The sequence below is a fragment of the Ammodytes marinus genome (genome assembly GCF_949987685.1).
Source record: "Ammodytes marinus genome assembly, chromosome: 6".
In the NCBI taxonomy this organism is placed as follows: domain Eukaryota; kingdom Metazoa; phylum Chordata; class Actinopteri; order Uranoscopiformes; family Ammodytidae; genus Ammodytes; species Ammodytes marinus.
Window position 1 is genome coordinate 33,333,744 of NC_137235.1, and position 15,033 is coordinate 33,348,776.

Genomic DNA, 15,033 nt, shown 5'->3' on the forward strand with positions numbered 1-15,033 from the left:
GAAAAAGACAAGAGAGTAACAGTACTAACAGGAGGACGTAACAAATAAAGAGCTGGAAAATGGAGAAATGAGTGACAAGAGAGAGAGAGAATTCCCCTCAGACTTTCTCCTTGATTCCCAGCCAACACATTTACAATTGAGGAAGTCTCTAGTGACTCACTGCTGCTCCCTCCCCTCTCCTCACCTCCTCTCCTCCCTCCCCTCTCCTCACCTCCTCTCCTCTCATACTGGGACCCCCCTCCCTCCTTCCCTCCCTCCTTCCTGAGAAAGTGGGACTCTCTCTCTCTCTCACTCTCTCTCTCACTCACTCTCTCTCCCATCTGAAGATTTAACAGAGTGCAGAGCGGAGCTGGCAGTCACAGTCGTGGCCTGGATTGTAGCAGAGACGGAGAGCGACAGAGAGAGAAAGAGAGAGAGAGAGAGAGAGAGCAGCCCTCCTGCAGCCTGTTAAGCCCACCACCATGGATGTCAAACTGCTGGCACTGACGGCTCTGCTGGCCGTGGCCACACATGCACCAACCTCCAACGGTGAGTTTTAAGAGAAGATCTGATTATATTGTTTCACTGATTTTCGGTTGCTACATGAGATGATTGAGTCTGGAAGAAGAGGGATCATTTTGTATGCATGTAAGATGGATGTCAGGAATTCTTTCATTGGTAAACTTGGCTGTGTGTGTAGGAACTTTTTAATGTCTGGATTCAGTCTGACAAATGTCTAAAATATAAAGGATCATTCCTCATTCCTCCTGGCTTTGGCTTTAAACTATATTTTTCAGCTCAAGTCTCAGATTTAGACAATGTCGGTGGTTCTTTGTCAGGTTTTTATTCACAAGAAGTTTGATTTTTACAGACAAAAATAAAATCTTTTTCAATAAATCCATAGTCACACTTGTTAAACTCCAGTTGATGCACTGCTTTGATTTTGTCTTGTAAGAATAGATGATAAGAGAATAGAAGAGAATATTTCATTGCATGGAGCAATATTTAGCGGAGAGAGCAGACTTTTCTTCAAGTGTTCCATCCACCATTTATCTGTACTGACTAAATCATTACTAAAGTGGTGAAAAAACTGGTCCACCACATTTTTTTTAATCATTGTTTTTGGAAGCTCTTCTTTTAAGAAAATGTGCCTAAATGCAGACACATTGTATGTTATTTTGCTCGTTTTCTGAGCTCTCCGTAACAGTAAATTGAATATCTTTAATTTTTAAACTGTTGGTCGCAAGTAACTTGAATATATGCTATTAACTTTGGTTCAGGAAAATTCTAAATTGTGACATTTTATAGGTCAATAGATACTTGGAAAAAATAATCATCAGAATGATTATGTAAATAAGGAAAATAGTTTGTACATTATTAATTAATAATGCTAATTGCAGATCCAGATTAGTAGCTAAATTACAATATATTGACTTTTCAAAAACGTAAGCAATGAATCAGATTGAACATATTAAGTTATTATTATATCCAGTATTATAGAATGGAGTCCTTACTGAGCCACAGGAGGGGTGCAGTTTCCACAGTGAGGCCACATTAATCTGGCACATGGTCGCCCTGGTATAGGAGACAAGCCGGGGCGTAGAGTTGCCTGGCCTGCGTTATGCTAAGCTTGTTGTTTTGGGCCCTGCAGTGAGACCCCTGATTGCATATAAAAGAGAATTTGGTCTAAATGTGTGTGTATTTGTCCTTTCCCTTTGCTTTCTTTTAATTAGTTTCTAATTAGGGATAAACAAGGCGGTGGTGATAGCAGTGGATGCTCGTGCTGCATAATGATCCCTTAGTTTGCATGAGAAAAGAGCGTGAATCATTAGGCTGATATATTACTGAGGACTTCGCCATTTGTGGCAGGACATTTGGTGCAGGCGTTATTAACACACATATCAAAAGGAACATGTTGAACCCTAGAACAAAGGTCTGTAAGTGGCACGAAATGCACTTGGCACATCGGTGTGTTTATCTGGGCAGGACATGGTTTGTTACAAAGGATGAGCTGTTGCAATTTAAAAAATATCTGCTAAATCAGAAGCATCTGCTTTGTGGCCTTTTACAACTTACTGCAGCTTCAATTTGGAATGTATCCTTTTTAACCACTTTGCAAAAAAAAACATTCAGGCCATTATGATGGATTTCTATTCTATGTTTTATTGCAGGGTGTTTCTCCTCATCTTTTCACTTTTTAAAGACCTCATAATTTCCTTTGAAAATCTTTAGACTTCAAAAGGTAAATAAGTACACATCTATAATCAGTTTGTAATTGCACTGAATGAGTTAGAGTTCTTATAGAGCATGTGTGCTCCTCTGGGCCCCCGCAAGCCCCCACAGAGGCACAGGGGTGATTTGTAATCATTTTAAGAATGTACTTGAGGCCTGTTGATGCCGTCTGAGCCGCAGAGTGCTCGAGAAGCAAATATAGGAAATTGAATGTGGAGGACCCTTCTCCGTTAGAGTGGTCGGGCTGAATGCTCCGGGAGTGAAAAGCTGAACTTCTGCATGTGTGTGTGTCAGTGTGTGAGTGAGACACTGGTCATAAAAGGGCTTAATCTCTTTTTAATGAACATGTTGTTCAGAGCCATAGCAGGTAAACTCATACGTTCCCATGCTTTGTAAAAGGCTTGTTACAGTAGATTAAACATGCTTTTGATTTGTCCACTGAGGGAAGTGATGCATTTAATCACAGCTGAAATGTAGTAAAAAGCTGCCGTGTTTGAATTTTAGATTTTGATTTTAGATGATGTAAATATTTAAATCCTCATGTGAACCAGAATGAATCCCTTCTCTGTTATCCTGAATAAAGAAATGTGCAAAACATGTTGACTGCTCTCCAATGTTCAAGAAAGTTATGTCGAGGTAAAGCTCTGCTCTCATGCTAATATGAGTTAGGACTATTTACTATTAGCTATTTGAGCCTAAAATCAAGTCATTAAACTTTAACTTCATGAAACTACCCGTCAATATATCCGTAAGTGGACCGACGGGCTAAAATCATACTTTTATCCAATACACTTTGAATTTAATGTATCCATTGTTTTACCCTGCATCATTTCTTGTATTTTAGTTTCACCTTTACTTTGAACTGACAGCAATGCTAATCTGTGGCTATTCTTGTTGTGTGTTGTGCAGCTAAACCCATCAGTCTGGTAGAGCGGTGCTGGTGTCGTTCCACCCTCAACACTGTCCCTCAGCGCTCCATCAAAGAGCTCAAGTTCCTCCACACACCCAACTGCCCATTCCAAGTCATGTGAGTAACTGAGTGTAGAAATGATTTCCCTTTGAGTAACATGGAAAAATGTGTGTCATGATGCAAACATTGTAATATCTCATGTTAACGCACCTGGTCCAACTCTCTGACCAATCATTTTAGGGACTTTTAAGTCAGTGTTTTTACTGGATCTTCATGCATTAAGTATATGTTGTCGTTTCCTTTTTCATTGACTACCTGATTTGTGGCTGGTCCTCATTGGGTCTGTTCCCTTGATTACATGTCTGTAAGTGTGGAGGTTTATCAATCACCAGGAGAAGGCATGTGATGCTAAACATGTGGAACTAGAACTTTATGTTGACTGTGCAGGTGGAATCTAGCTGATTTCATTATATGCATGTGATATTGTCTTTGTCTCTGCTGATATTACATTTTGTTCTTTGATTAAAAGGCCCTTAAAGTTTGCCATCCTTGATTTTTATCAGATTACTAGTAGTATAATTCTAGAAATTGGGGGTCTGTATCAGATGACATCCAACCCTGATTATATTATAGTCCTGGTGTCTTATTATCCTTAATGTAATGTGTTTACTTTTTGCTCCCCTCACTTTTCACTATTATTTGGTATATAGAAGTATTCAAATGTAAAGCGTAGATAGATTGCGAGTTGAAGTGTGTGAAGTATGGTGTTAATATCCTTCCATTCTCTCCCTAATGGGCGGCCCGGGTTTAAAACAACACCATCCACTCAGAGAGAGAGAGGAAAGCGGTGACGGCCGCAGCGCGAGGGGGGCCATTTCTGTTTTGCTAAGGAAGCAATAATTAAGGGTCAAAGTGATTACCTTTGTATTTCTGCTGACCCCCTGTGTCCCCTATCCAATTTTTTTTATTCCCGCCTCAAATTGCCCTGCAACATTTGTCACTGGTCTGGAACACATTAACTAACGAGTCTCATTCATTTGGTCGCAATAGAAAACAGGATGGCAAGATGGTCTTTTCTGCCAAAAAAAAAGGGATGGAGGGGGGGTTCGGGGGGGCTTGTGACTGTTAGTAGAGAGGGTGATGGGACGGCAAAAGGTCAGAGAGGACACAGCCAAGTCAAGAAGTCATTCAGACGAGGAGCCCGCAGAGTTGCTTCGATATCTCTATTGAGACAGATGAAAGAAAGCCCCCCCCGACTCCCTCCCCCCATATGAGTCCCACCCTGTGCCCTCCTCATACCCCCGCCAGCCCCAGCAGGCTGTTGGTATTAACTTGCTGTGAAGTAATTACTACCTGCTGCTTGTGGAACTCCGGCCCTCAAATTCCAGCCAAGTCAATTAGGGGTTTGGGGGGGCTCACGGTTGGTCGTGCAGACAAGCAGACGGATAAACAGGATGAGGGGAGACACATCAAAACAGCACAGGGCTCCACGAGCGGATGAGCCGGCCGGGCCACCCCTAATAAAATGAAAAGGGGGGAGGAGGGGGAAGGAGGAGAAGAAGGGGGACATCCCTGGAGGAAAAGCAAACACTGATCCAGTTACTGAGCCGTTTAGCGTGGGTGTTAGTTTGAGGGATTTGTGGCTGATGCTCTGATTGATGCTCCTGAGCTGCTTTTTTAAGTTAAGGGGGCCATTTGCTCATTTGCTCATTTGCATGTGTGTGTGTGTGTGTGTGTGTGTGTGTGTGTGTGTGTGTGTGTGTGTGTGTGTGTGTGTGTGTGTGTGTGTGTGTGTGTGTGTGTGTGTGTGTGTGTGTGTGTGTATGTGCGTATGTGTATGTGTGTGGGAACATTTAAAAAGGGGTGAGGAATAGGGGAGGTGGCGTATTAAAAGGTTTAGCAGGGGTGTGGGTTCAAATTGAATGTGAAAGCAGTGAGAGGGGACAAGTGAGTAGGCGAAGGGGGACATACCTTTAATTTGCAGTCGTGTGATGGAGAGATGGATGGATGAGCCGAGACACCTCTTAGAGTTGTTCACTTTCATACACAACCTATTGCCACCAAGGTGTGAGAATCACATGTTTGAGAGGGGGAGGGGGGAGACCCAGCCACCCTGCCCCCTGTCTGCCCCCTCTCCCCCAGCAGTAACTGATAACAGAACAAATCCTCTCCTCTAAATATTTGGCTCAGCTCTCTCATCAACTAGGCCAGACATCACTTGAACACACAGAGATGTTCTTCGCCACAGCCTCCGCAGCCCCTGCTTCATTCTTACGCTGCAAATGATTTACATCGAGGCAACGCAGCAGAAGACCAGCGTTCTCCGAGGAGAATTTATGTTTTTTGCGCTGTTTAAAGACACAAACCCATTGTCAGAAAAAAAATGGCTGTTAATGTCCCTTGAAATATCAGATGAAAATGAAATTATTTATAAAAACATTTTTTAAGTCCATGACAAACGTAAGACAAACGTTATACATAAATCATAGCGAGCAATAATTTTTTTATTATTTTAATATACTTTCATCTAACCAGAAAGAAAGCCTCATCCAACAGATGAACAACCTACTGTATGACACAAATATGCCAAACTATGAATTACCGTAAACAAAGATGCACATTTGCAATTATCAAAAAGAAAAGATTTTTAAATTTTACACAACCTCGATACCAAGTTAAAACGTTTGCATTAGAGAGGCCTTTCGGATGTGTGCAGAAGATATCCTATAGAGGCCATTTTCCACACTTATAAAATGCTATTTTCTATTTTTGCCTTAACAAATCTGTTAAGCTGTCTTCCGGTGTACTAAAATAATTGCAGCAGGTATAATAACGTCTGCAACCTTGACTAAAAAGCAGCTTTGTGTGTGATGTGAGATGGACTCTTTCAGTATATGCTCAAACTGACCCAGCCTGAACCACACACAGGCTCCACAGCTCATCAAAGTGTGTGTGTGAAGATGTTTTGTGTGCAGCGTGGAGACAGCTTTACAGGCGGCACAGTGAGCCTCCCTCCAGCTCTCCCTGAGTGGAAACAGAGAGCTATGATTTCTCAGCGCCCGGTAGGAGGCTGACAGCCTGTTATGTGCAGTAATCCTCATGTGTTGGGCTCGGATGTGTTGAGGTTTTTTAGAGATTAGCTGAGGTGTTTCTGAGCTTAGCCTTCATAAACCATATCAGATATTACCCTGATGTACTGCGCTCTTTCCTAACATCAAGGGGCCTTTGATTTATTACAAGAAGAACAAAATGAGCAGATTTTTTAAAATTCATTGTTAATGGTATGCATCAACAACAAGATTTGGATTCCTTTTTGGTTTAAAAATATGTTAATTTAATTGAATGAATTGTTTTGCTCTCCACGATATGGTGACATGCTTGTTAGACGTATTCTCTGGTTTTAACTGAGACCCGCAGGAAGAGAGTTTTAGGGTTTCGGCAAACTATGTTGAGCCTTTGATGAAGTGAGATGATATAATGGAGATTTATAAGCCATTAAAAAAATCTTGAGTATAAATATCAAAATATCTTTGGAGCACTATCCCTTTAATTCCAACAATATCAGCCCTTTGTTTCGATCTTCACTGCGCTTTGGGGAATTACAAATGTCACCCACGTTGTACTAAGGTTTAAAAGACCATTCCAGTGGTTTCTGTGTTTGGTCTTAGTTACTCTTTGTGATGTGCGTTTTACTTTTCTGCCCACCATTATCTAAACTGTAGGTTACTTTGGGTTCTAAGTTCTTTTTCCCTACCTTGCATAAAGTCATTATTTTCCATTCATTTGCTGCTTCAACTAGGAGTGAGTTGAGAATTCATTAAAGAAAGTAATCCATCACAGTCAGAAATGTGTCACCTTGAGTTTAAGTCAAAGTTGTGTTTGTTGTTGCTTTGTCTTGCATCAGCGAGTGGGGACTGCTCTGGAAATGATGTTGTATGTTCGAGGACGCGCCGCCATCTGAAAGGCATTTTTTTTTAAACACCCACACACACAGCCACAACGTAGCTTTGAATAGATTGAAGGTGATAGATATTTTGTTGGGATGGATCAAACAGGTTCCAAGTTTTTTACACATTGAATCATGGGCTCCCGACATAAACTTGGACTGCGGGCTCCGTGGAAGTCTGTAAAACAACTTAAGGTGTGTTTTGGGACCGAGGCTTTGAAACTGTGAGGCATCATTTGAGTCAAAGACAGTGTGTGAGGTGAAAAGCAGTTTAAGCTTTCTTCCATTTTTTCCTTTTTAATGTTTGAAAAAAAAAGTTGTTGGTCAGCCGAGTGGAGGGCCTTAGGACAGAGGGTGTATTGATGTACAGATTGTAAAGCTCACTGAGGCAAATGGCTATTTGTGCTATTGGACCATATAAATAAAACTAATTTGATTTGATTTTAAGGTACTAACCTTTGCACCTGTCGCTAATGAAGCACAAAAAATATATTGTCTCATACAGTAGACATGATACACAATTTCTTTAAGATTCAGTGTGACGTACACTGTCTCTCAGAGGATTACATTATACTGTGTTCAATGTCACATCATGAATAAATGACTTAAAATCCACTTAGAGATTGTAGAAATAAATACATCCCTCCTAACTCAAGAACTGACCTGAGAATGTCTGAATTAAGGATATCCAGGCTTGTCAAAACATCCATGCGTATGCTGCTCATATTTTATTCAGCCTTTATTGGAAGTATTAGGGCTCAGTTGTCTTAACGGGCCCACAGTGTTGGACTTTTAGAACCACTGCTTCAAACAGCTCAGTCCCCTTATCAAATGTCTGCACAAATAATACTCCCACCTGCTCATTTAAGAAAATGCCTACAATGGAAACCAAGAGAGCAAACTATAGGGGACAACTAAGGATCCATGTTAGAGTAATTAAAATGCCACATTGACACATTTCCTTGAGGTGACTGAGAGGTCTTGATACAGTTTGGTTGAGCACAGAGCTAATAGGATAGATACAATGTAGTGCATACCTTGTAACACCAGCACCGGATGTTCAGTTTACACAGGAGGCACAGACAGAGGTGAAAGTAATCTCCAGTACTTGAACGTGATGTGTTACATGAGAGAGTTTGGGTTATAGTTTCCTCTCTATCTCTGCTGCTCTTGCTCCATGAACAACAGCCTTTGTTTAGTAAAAGTTACAAACATGTTAAATAGGATATAGTCATACAGAATAATCACTGCCTTAACAGTGAAATTCATCCATTAAGGACATGTATTTGCAGAAATGCTCAGAATGTGGCGTCTAATCCCTTAAATTCTACTTTTCACCCACAGCGCCAAACTGAAGAACAACAGGGAGGTTTGCATCAACCCGGACACCAAGTGGCTGCAGCAGTACTTAAAGAACGCCATTAACAAGTAAGAAAAAAAACATCCTCTCTGTCTCTGTCTCTGTCTCTGTCTCTGTCTCTGTCTCTCTCTCTCTCTCTCTCTCTCTCTCTCTGTCTGTCTCGCTCTCTCTGTCTCTCACTCTCACTCTCTCTCTCTCTCTCTCTTTCTCTCTCAGCAGACACAAGCATCACTGACAATGGCAGAATTGAAATACAGCTCTCCTCTGCGCTGAGTTTAGAACCCACACAAAGAAGAACTAAGCCTCTGTTAAAGATGTCCATTTCTCAGTTTCCCCCCTGACATTTACTCTAATGTCAGCTGCTGAGTTACTATCTGCGAAATAATGAGCGTCAAGTCAGAATAGTGATAAATCTGCCTGTGGTACGTCTGCTTCCTTCTCTCTCATAAGCATGACTTCAGCCCAGACAGCAATGAGAGTCAAACGGTTAACCATTTTTATTCAGCACGTCACTCTAGTTAAAGCGCCTATAGTCACGCCTTTATTGGATTGTTTATGTGACTTGTTTTATTCTTTAAGACATTTTGCACATAATTATCATCCCTAATTGCACATCAGCCACAGAGTTTTCCTGGTTGGGGAGCAGCTTTGCGGTTTTCAAACTATTCAAGTGCAGCAGCTCATCCAGGTTTAAATGAGCTATGCAGTTAAAAGGTGTGCATTCCTAGCTCCCGACATGCCTGGCGGTGATTATCGCCAGGATTCATGTCTGCTTCTTAAACCTCTATAAACACCCAGAGCACAATGTGAAAACAAACAATAAAAGGGATTTCTGAGGATTACGAGACTGTGTTTATTGTGTTAGTTAAGGACCTGCGTGAATACTGATTGTATTTTTTTAATGTACTCATATCACAGTTCATTGAGGCTGGCATGTCGTACAGCACAGTCTGTCTGAATGTTAATCAATTGAGCGTAGAGATTCCAGTATCCATCACACAGTCGTTTCAGCTTTTCCACCAGGCGTGTTGAGCTCTTTCAGGTTTTTATACAGCAATGATTGAAACTGCAGTTACAAGGTTTAGCGTGGGAAAGCTAGTTGAGTGTGTTAAGTGTTCACACCAAAGTCCGGTGTTACACCAACATTGTTAGATATGAGAGAACTGACTGAGAACACATACTGTAGGAATATAAAGTCTCCACGTTAAAGGGAATCACAACTTGAATTCTTCTCATGTCAGACCTATGGGGAAGGGGAGGGGGATTCTTTCAGCATGGCTGCTATTTGTCAGTGTCACCCTTTTTCATGTTCAGTTACTGTTACAGACCAATTACATTTGTATGCTCACCTATCACCTGTTTGCCAACACCTGAGGTCCCTAACATGGCCATTAGTGCCCAGCTGCACTTTCATGTCTCTACTAGAATAGACTGTATGCACATTACATTTATATGCCACACATATCCCACCAATTATTTTTCTGAACGCAATCGTTATTTTTGCCTGTATATTTTGAGTGACTGTTTGTGTGTGTGTGTGTGTGTGTGTGTGTGTGTGTGTGTGTGTGTGTGTGTGTGTGTGTGTGTGTGTGTGTGTGTGTGTGTGTGTGTGTCTGTGTGTGTGTGTGTGTGTGCGCGCGTGCGTGTGTGCGTGCGTCTGTGTGTGTGTGTGTGTGTGTGTGTGTGTGTGTGTCTGTGTGTGTGTGTGTGTGTGTGTGTGTGTGTCTGTGTGTGTGTGTGTGTGTGTGTTGGAAGGGCTATATGTATGTAGATTGACGAGTTACTTCAGGATAATATGTTTTTTTCTAGATTTTTCCCATCTGGTGCTGGTTTTCTTGGTCTTTTCAGTCAAGAGACTCGCTAATCCTTCTGTCTCTGTGTTCAGGGTGAAGAAAAACAGAAGACGCAACAACAAGAACCATTAAAGACAAGTGAAGACATGTGACGCATGTCGTCAGACCTGGCAACCCCGGGTCAAACCTGTATACCTCCCCATCACTGCTATGGATGTAAACACGCTGTATGTACCTGTCCGCCTCTCTGGACCTGCCAGCACTTCACCGCCGTCCCCAGCACCGCCACCAATCCCTCTGCACACACAGTCACCTCCAACCCCTCCATGTTAGCACAAAGTGCAACTATAGCTTAAGATGTAAGATGTGTGTGTGTGTGTGTGTGTGTGTGTGTGTGTGTGTGTGTGTGTGTGTGTGTGTGTGTGTGTGTGTGTGTGTGTGTGTGTGTGTGTGTGTGTGTGTGTGTGTGTGTGTGTGTGTGTGTGTGTGTGTGTGTGTGTGTGTGTGAGTGGAACAACCTAGAGAGTGTGTCTGGATATAGTATTTCCTGACTTCACGCAGCTATCAAGGAACAAGTTGAGCTTCCTGTCCCACCAAGGGCTTTGTGAGTAATACTAGCTTCACTTCCTGTCAAATTAACTCTAAATATGAGCTGCTCAAACAATCACAGAAGCCTCCCAGGACCAAGATGTTGGCAGGTTCCGTCTAAATAACCCAAATGCGGTTTGGCAAAGTGATGTCGTCCATCATGCACAAACCCTGAAGGGTATATGTGAGCATCTAAATCATCAGCTATATTTACATGAAAAAATTCACATCCACTATAACCCTTTTTTGTAAAAAAGTGAATTCTACCTTTCATTGCTGATCTTACATTCATTGAAAAAATGGGACGCTAGTGTTAAAACGTTAATGTGAAAACCTCCTGTGAAGTGAGGTGAATTTGGCATTACTCCAGGACTGAAGGGACCATGAGAGGCTGGCCAGTGAGGTCCCAGGCAGTGACCAATCAGGGCAGGCCATGCCACATCAGTGTCTTGAATTGTCTTCAAGCTTCCTGCAACATCAGGAACAAAACAGATGGAAGCTCACACACACTGCTAAGAAACAAGCACTGATCTAATGGTGCTATATACAGTTTGAGTGCAAAAGGTCAGAGCCATTGATTGATAATTATATTTCACTGTTTATTGTATGCAAGATTTAAGATGGGATGTAGTGACCTGTATTTCTTAAACTACACGCCGTTGTTAGAGTCTGATATGAGGAAACAAAATGGAAAGCTGATGTTAAGTAGGACTAAGATATTGAATGAAACACTTATCAATGCAGCTTGTTAATTGATTAAACCGATCGGAAAAAAGACACCAAATATTTATACAATAAAACATTAAGCATGAAGAAACCTGGGAACCTCGAAAAATACTTTCTATTTCATATACTGATAGATTTTTTTATATATATATTTCGCACCTCATCAAAGGCATTAGTTAAATGTATATCGTGAGAATTTTGCCTGCAGTATTTTCATACCAACACCTGTCCTTGGTAGGAATAAAAAGCTAAGAAAGTGTCACATGGCTGAATGATAAATGTCACAAAGGGAATGTTCACGGTGGCAATAAGAACGTTTTTGATTATCCTTTTTATAGATATATATACTATATATACATATATCAGTCATTCTTGAGAACCAGGACAAAAGGCTGGGACAAAATGTAACTGCTGTTATCTTTAAAAATACAAATATTCAAAATTGTAGATGTTATTAGGGATTAAGAATAGAATGTCTGGAGCACAATTAACCCCTTAAATATAGTTTTATTATTATTATGTCAAATTTATGACACTTGTTATCTTCTCATGACGTCAAAAACAGTGTGTCCTCAGAGAAGGTTTCAATCTTTCATATGCAATAAACCCTATTAAAAATATACTTTAATTAAGCTTTTTTCATCAAAGGCAACACTAAATAATCTCTCATATCAATAGAAAATGTTTTTCTACAACACATTCATGTTTTATAAGGTTTCTAAGTGGGGGGACACTTTTTGTCACCACCGTCAGACATTTCATTAAAATGTAATAAAATCAGGCAATATGAGGGGCAGCTGTCTCCGTGAAGGACCTATTGTCACAAGCTATCTGTGCAGAGTACATTATAGTCAGACAGGCTCTGATTAGTCTTGTAGTTTTATAATATTTTACATTACAAATCTTGAAAGTCCTGCGTCACAACCATGATACGTCAACACCGACTTACAATTTCTGAAGAAGTTATTTGAAATGTTTTGATCATTTTATTTTCCTGAAGTAGTTCATACTAGCATCTATCATCAACAGAAAAACCAAACTGCTACTAGAAAAACTCTATTTGTTCTGTTTAAGAAACGTTGAATATGTCAACACCGTCAGATATCAAAAACATGTATATTCATATACATTTTGAAAATATATTGTTGTGGCTCTATCAGTTTTAGTGAATATTTATGATCACTATACATCTCATGGGTCTAGCATAAAATGAGGGAACATTTATTTGGGTTTTTTGGTGTCTGACGGTGTTGACACAAAATAAGGTGAAGCAAGGTAAAAAGCCCATTTTAATAAAAAGGACAAAAGCTGTAAGGTTGTGTCAAAGCTTAGTTCAGTAGCTTAGTATATGTTGGATACATACATGTCATTTAATTTTCCTAAACATAGGGTTTGTATTTTTTCAACATTGCACCCTGTTTTGTCCCACTTCTCAAGAATCACTGATATACTGTATTTGAGCCAATTTATTATCGGATGTTTCTTTTAAATGTAATTGTTTTATTTTTATATTGAGTATAATCTTACTAAATGCTTTTTTTAAATGCAATGTACAGTAGGCTTTAGCTACTAAATGAAGGCTCGTCCATGAAATGCAAGAAAAAAAATCCTTTTTAAGGTTCCATGCAATATTTCACATATATATGTAATGGTTTGTTTTTTTAAATATGTTAGACACCATATGCAATATGTTCATTTCCAAAAGGAATACAACACTATTTTTCCTCTTTCTTCCTATACAAAAAGGGTAAAAAGAAAAATATTTTATCCTTCCTTATTTGTAGTCTTCCCCGTACTGTTTTCAACAAAGCTGAACCGATTCAAATCTGTGACGTGCACCTCACAGTGATTGAACATTTGAAAAGCTGCTGCTGTCACTGTGTTGCAGGAGTTAGGAAAAGGCTTTCAGCCCAGGCCTCCAGTCTTCCCCTGCCCAAGAAGCCTTGATTTGATTTTCTAACCGAGGTTGATGTATGATGTGTCGATATGGCCGCTGAGCCAAAACAGAACAAAAGACTGGACTTGCGATCCAAAGCGAGCAACATGTGCTTTCAATCTGGACACTCCCAGCTCCCCCACAGGCTTTCTTTTCAATTTAAACCCAATTGCTGCCATGCCGCAAAATTAGAGCCAAATTCTCTTCCCCCCCCCTTTAAAATTGTAGTGGCAGTCCCTGTGCTGGTGGTCACTGTTTTGGTCCTTGTGTTTTGTTTTGTTCTACATGGTCTATTTACTGAGTGTGTGGTTACAGGTGATAATCGTATCAGTTGCAGGTAGTGGTGCAATAATCCTGTAAGCATAATTCAGTTCCCATTCATGTAATAGAGGTTAATGGACATTCATTTAATATTATTATACCAATTTGTTTCAACACATTCCAAATGGACAGATTTTTCAGTGATAAAGGCCAAAAAACTTGTATTATGTGATTGCATTCGAACACTGCCATCCATCCATCCATCCATCCATCCATCCCCAAATTAGTTTAATAGTTTAATTAAGTAACAATAGTTACATACAAAAGAAGCTGTGTTGTTCCTTTTCTAAACGATGTGATACTTATCTCAAATTACAGGAAAATATTTTGCATCACCTGTGCTAGAACTTTACTAACCACACTGTTAACCGCATTTGTTTCATTATAGAATTATTTGGATGAAATACTCAAGTAATAACAGCCAATTAGATGTGTTAATCAGACTTTAAGTGCTTTTATGTTCAGTGCCATGACCTCATGTGGAAACACTTGACCCTATCAGTGTTAGTGCCACTCTCATTGAACTGTCTCTGTGGATAATCTTTAGTTGGATAAAACTGTTTCAGATATAAATATGTAGACTCCAGGAAATGTTTGTGTGTATTCTCTGGACCAAATCAACATTCAGGTTCAACATTTTTCACGTCTTGTGTGCTAATAAATTCATCAAAGTTGGTGCCTGTGTTCTACTTTGGACCCCAAGACAATGTGAAATGACTTTTTTAATTTCTTACGAGGCAGCTTCCCATATTCTTCATATACGTGAGGTGTATGTGAGTATTTCCCTCTGTATCGTCACTGTTTGTAAACCAAGAGGCAGTATTTTAGCCACAATACTCAAGCCCTTTTTTTTCAATAAAGTAATATGACATAAAAATCTGTTTTACGCGTCTTTATTGTATCTTTGAAATATATTTTAATGACTTAAAGCTGCATAAAGTGAATTTTTGACCTTAACAAAAGTATTCAAGTTGCTATGGTCTATGGCAATAAATAGGCCAGCTTACACATCATGCAGGCACGGAGCAACATGAGCATCCCATTGGGGTGAAGTTTCTGCCCAGTATTCCTTTTCCTTTGACTTTGTTCTTCTGAGAAATACATGTCTGGCTCTGAGACGTGTTAGAGGATGTTTGGCTTTCTTCACCAGTGACTGGCTTACTTTGGCTCTCTGCACCCAGTTGGTCTGAAAACTGTCTACAGTATCTGTAATACGGTGTTGGTAAGAGCCATGACTTGTCA

At 40.2% G+C, this 15,033-nt stretch overlaps 1 protein-coding gene across 1 annotated transcript; it reads left to right on the forward strand.

Moving 5' to 3' along the window:
* Positions 1-375: 375 nt before the first annotated feature.
* On the forward strand, positions 376-14,629 carry cxcl12b (chemokine (C-X-C motif) ligand 12b (stromal cell-derived factor 1)). The gene is made up of 4 exons (XM_080029656.1): positions 376-528; positions 3,121-3,238; positions 8,412-8,495; positions 10,313-14,629. Exons 1-4 carry the CDS (start codon positions 462-464, stop codon positions 10,350-10,352), a joined length of 309 nt encoding a protein of 102 aa, XP_079885782.1. The 5' UTR covers positions 376-461; the 3' UTR covers positions 10,353-14,629.
* Positions 14,630-15,033: the final 404 nt, after the last annotated feature.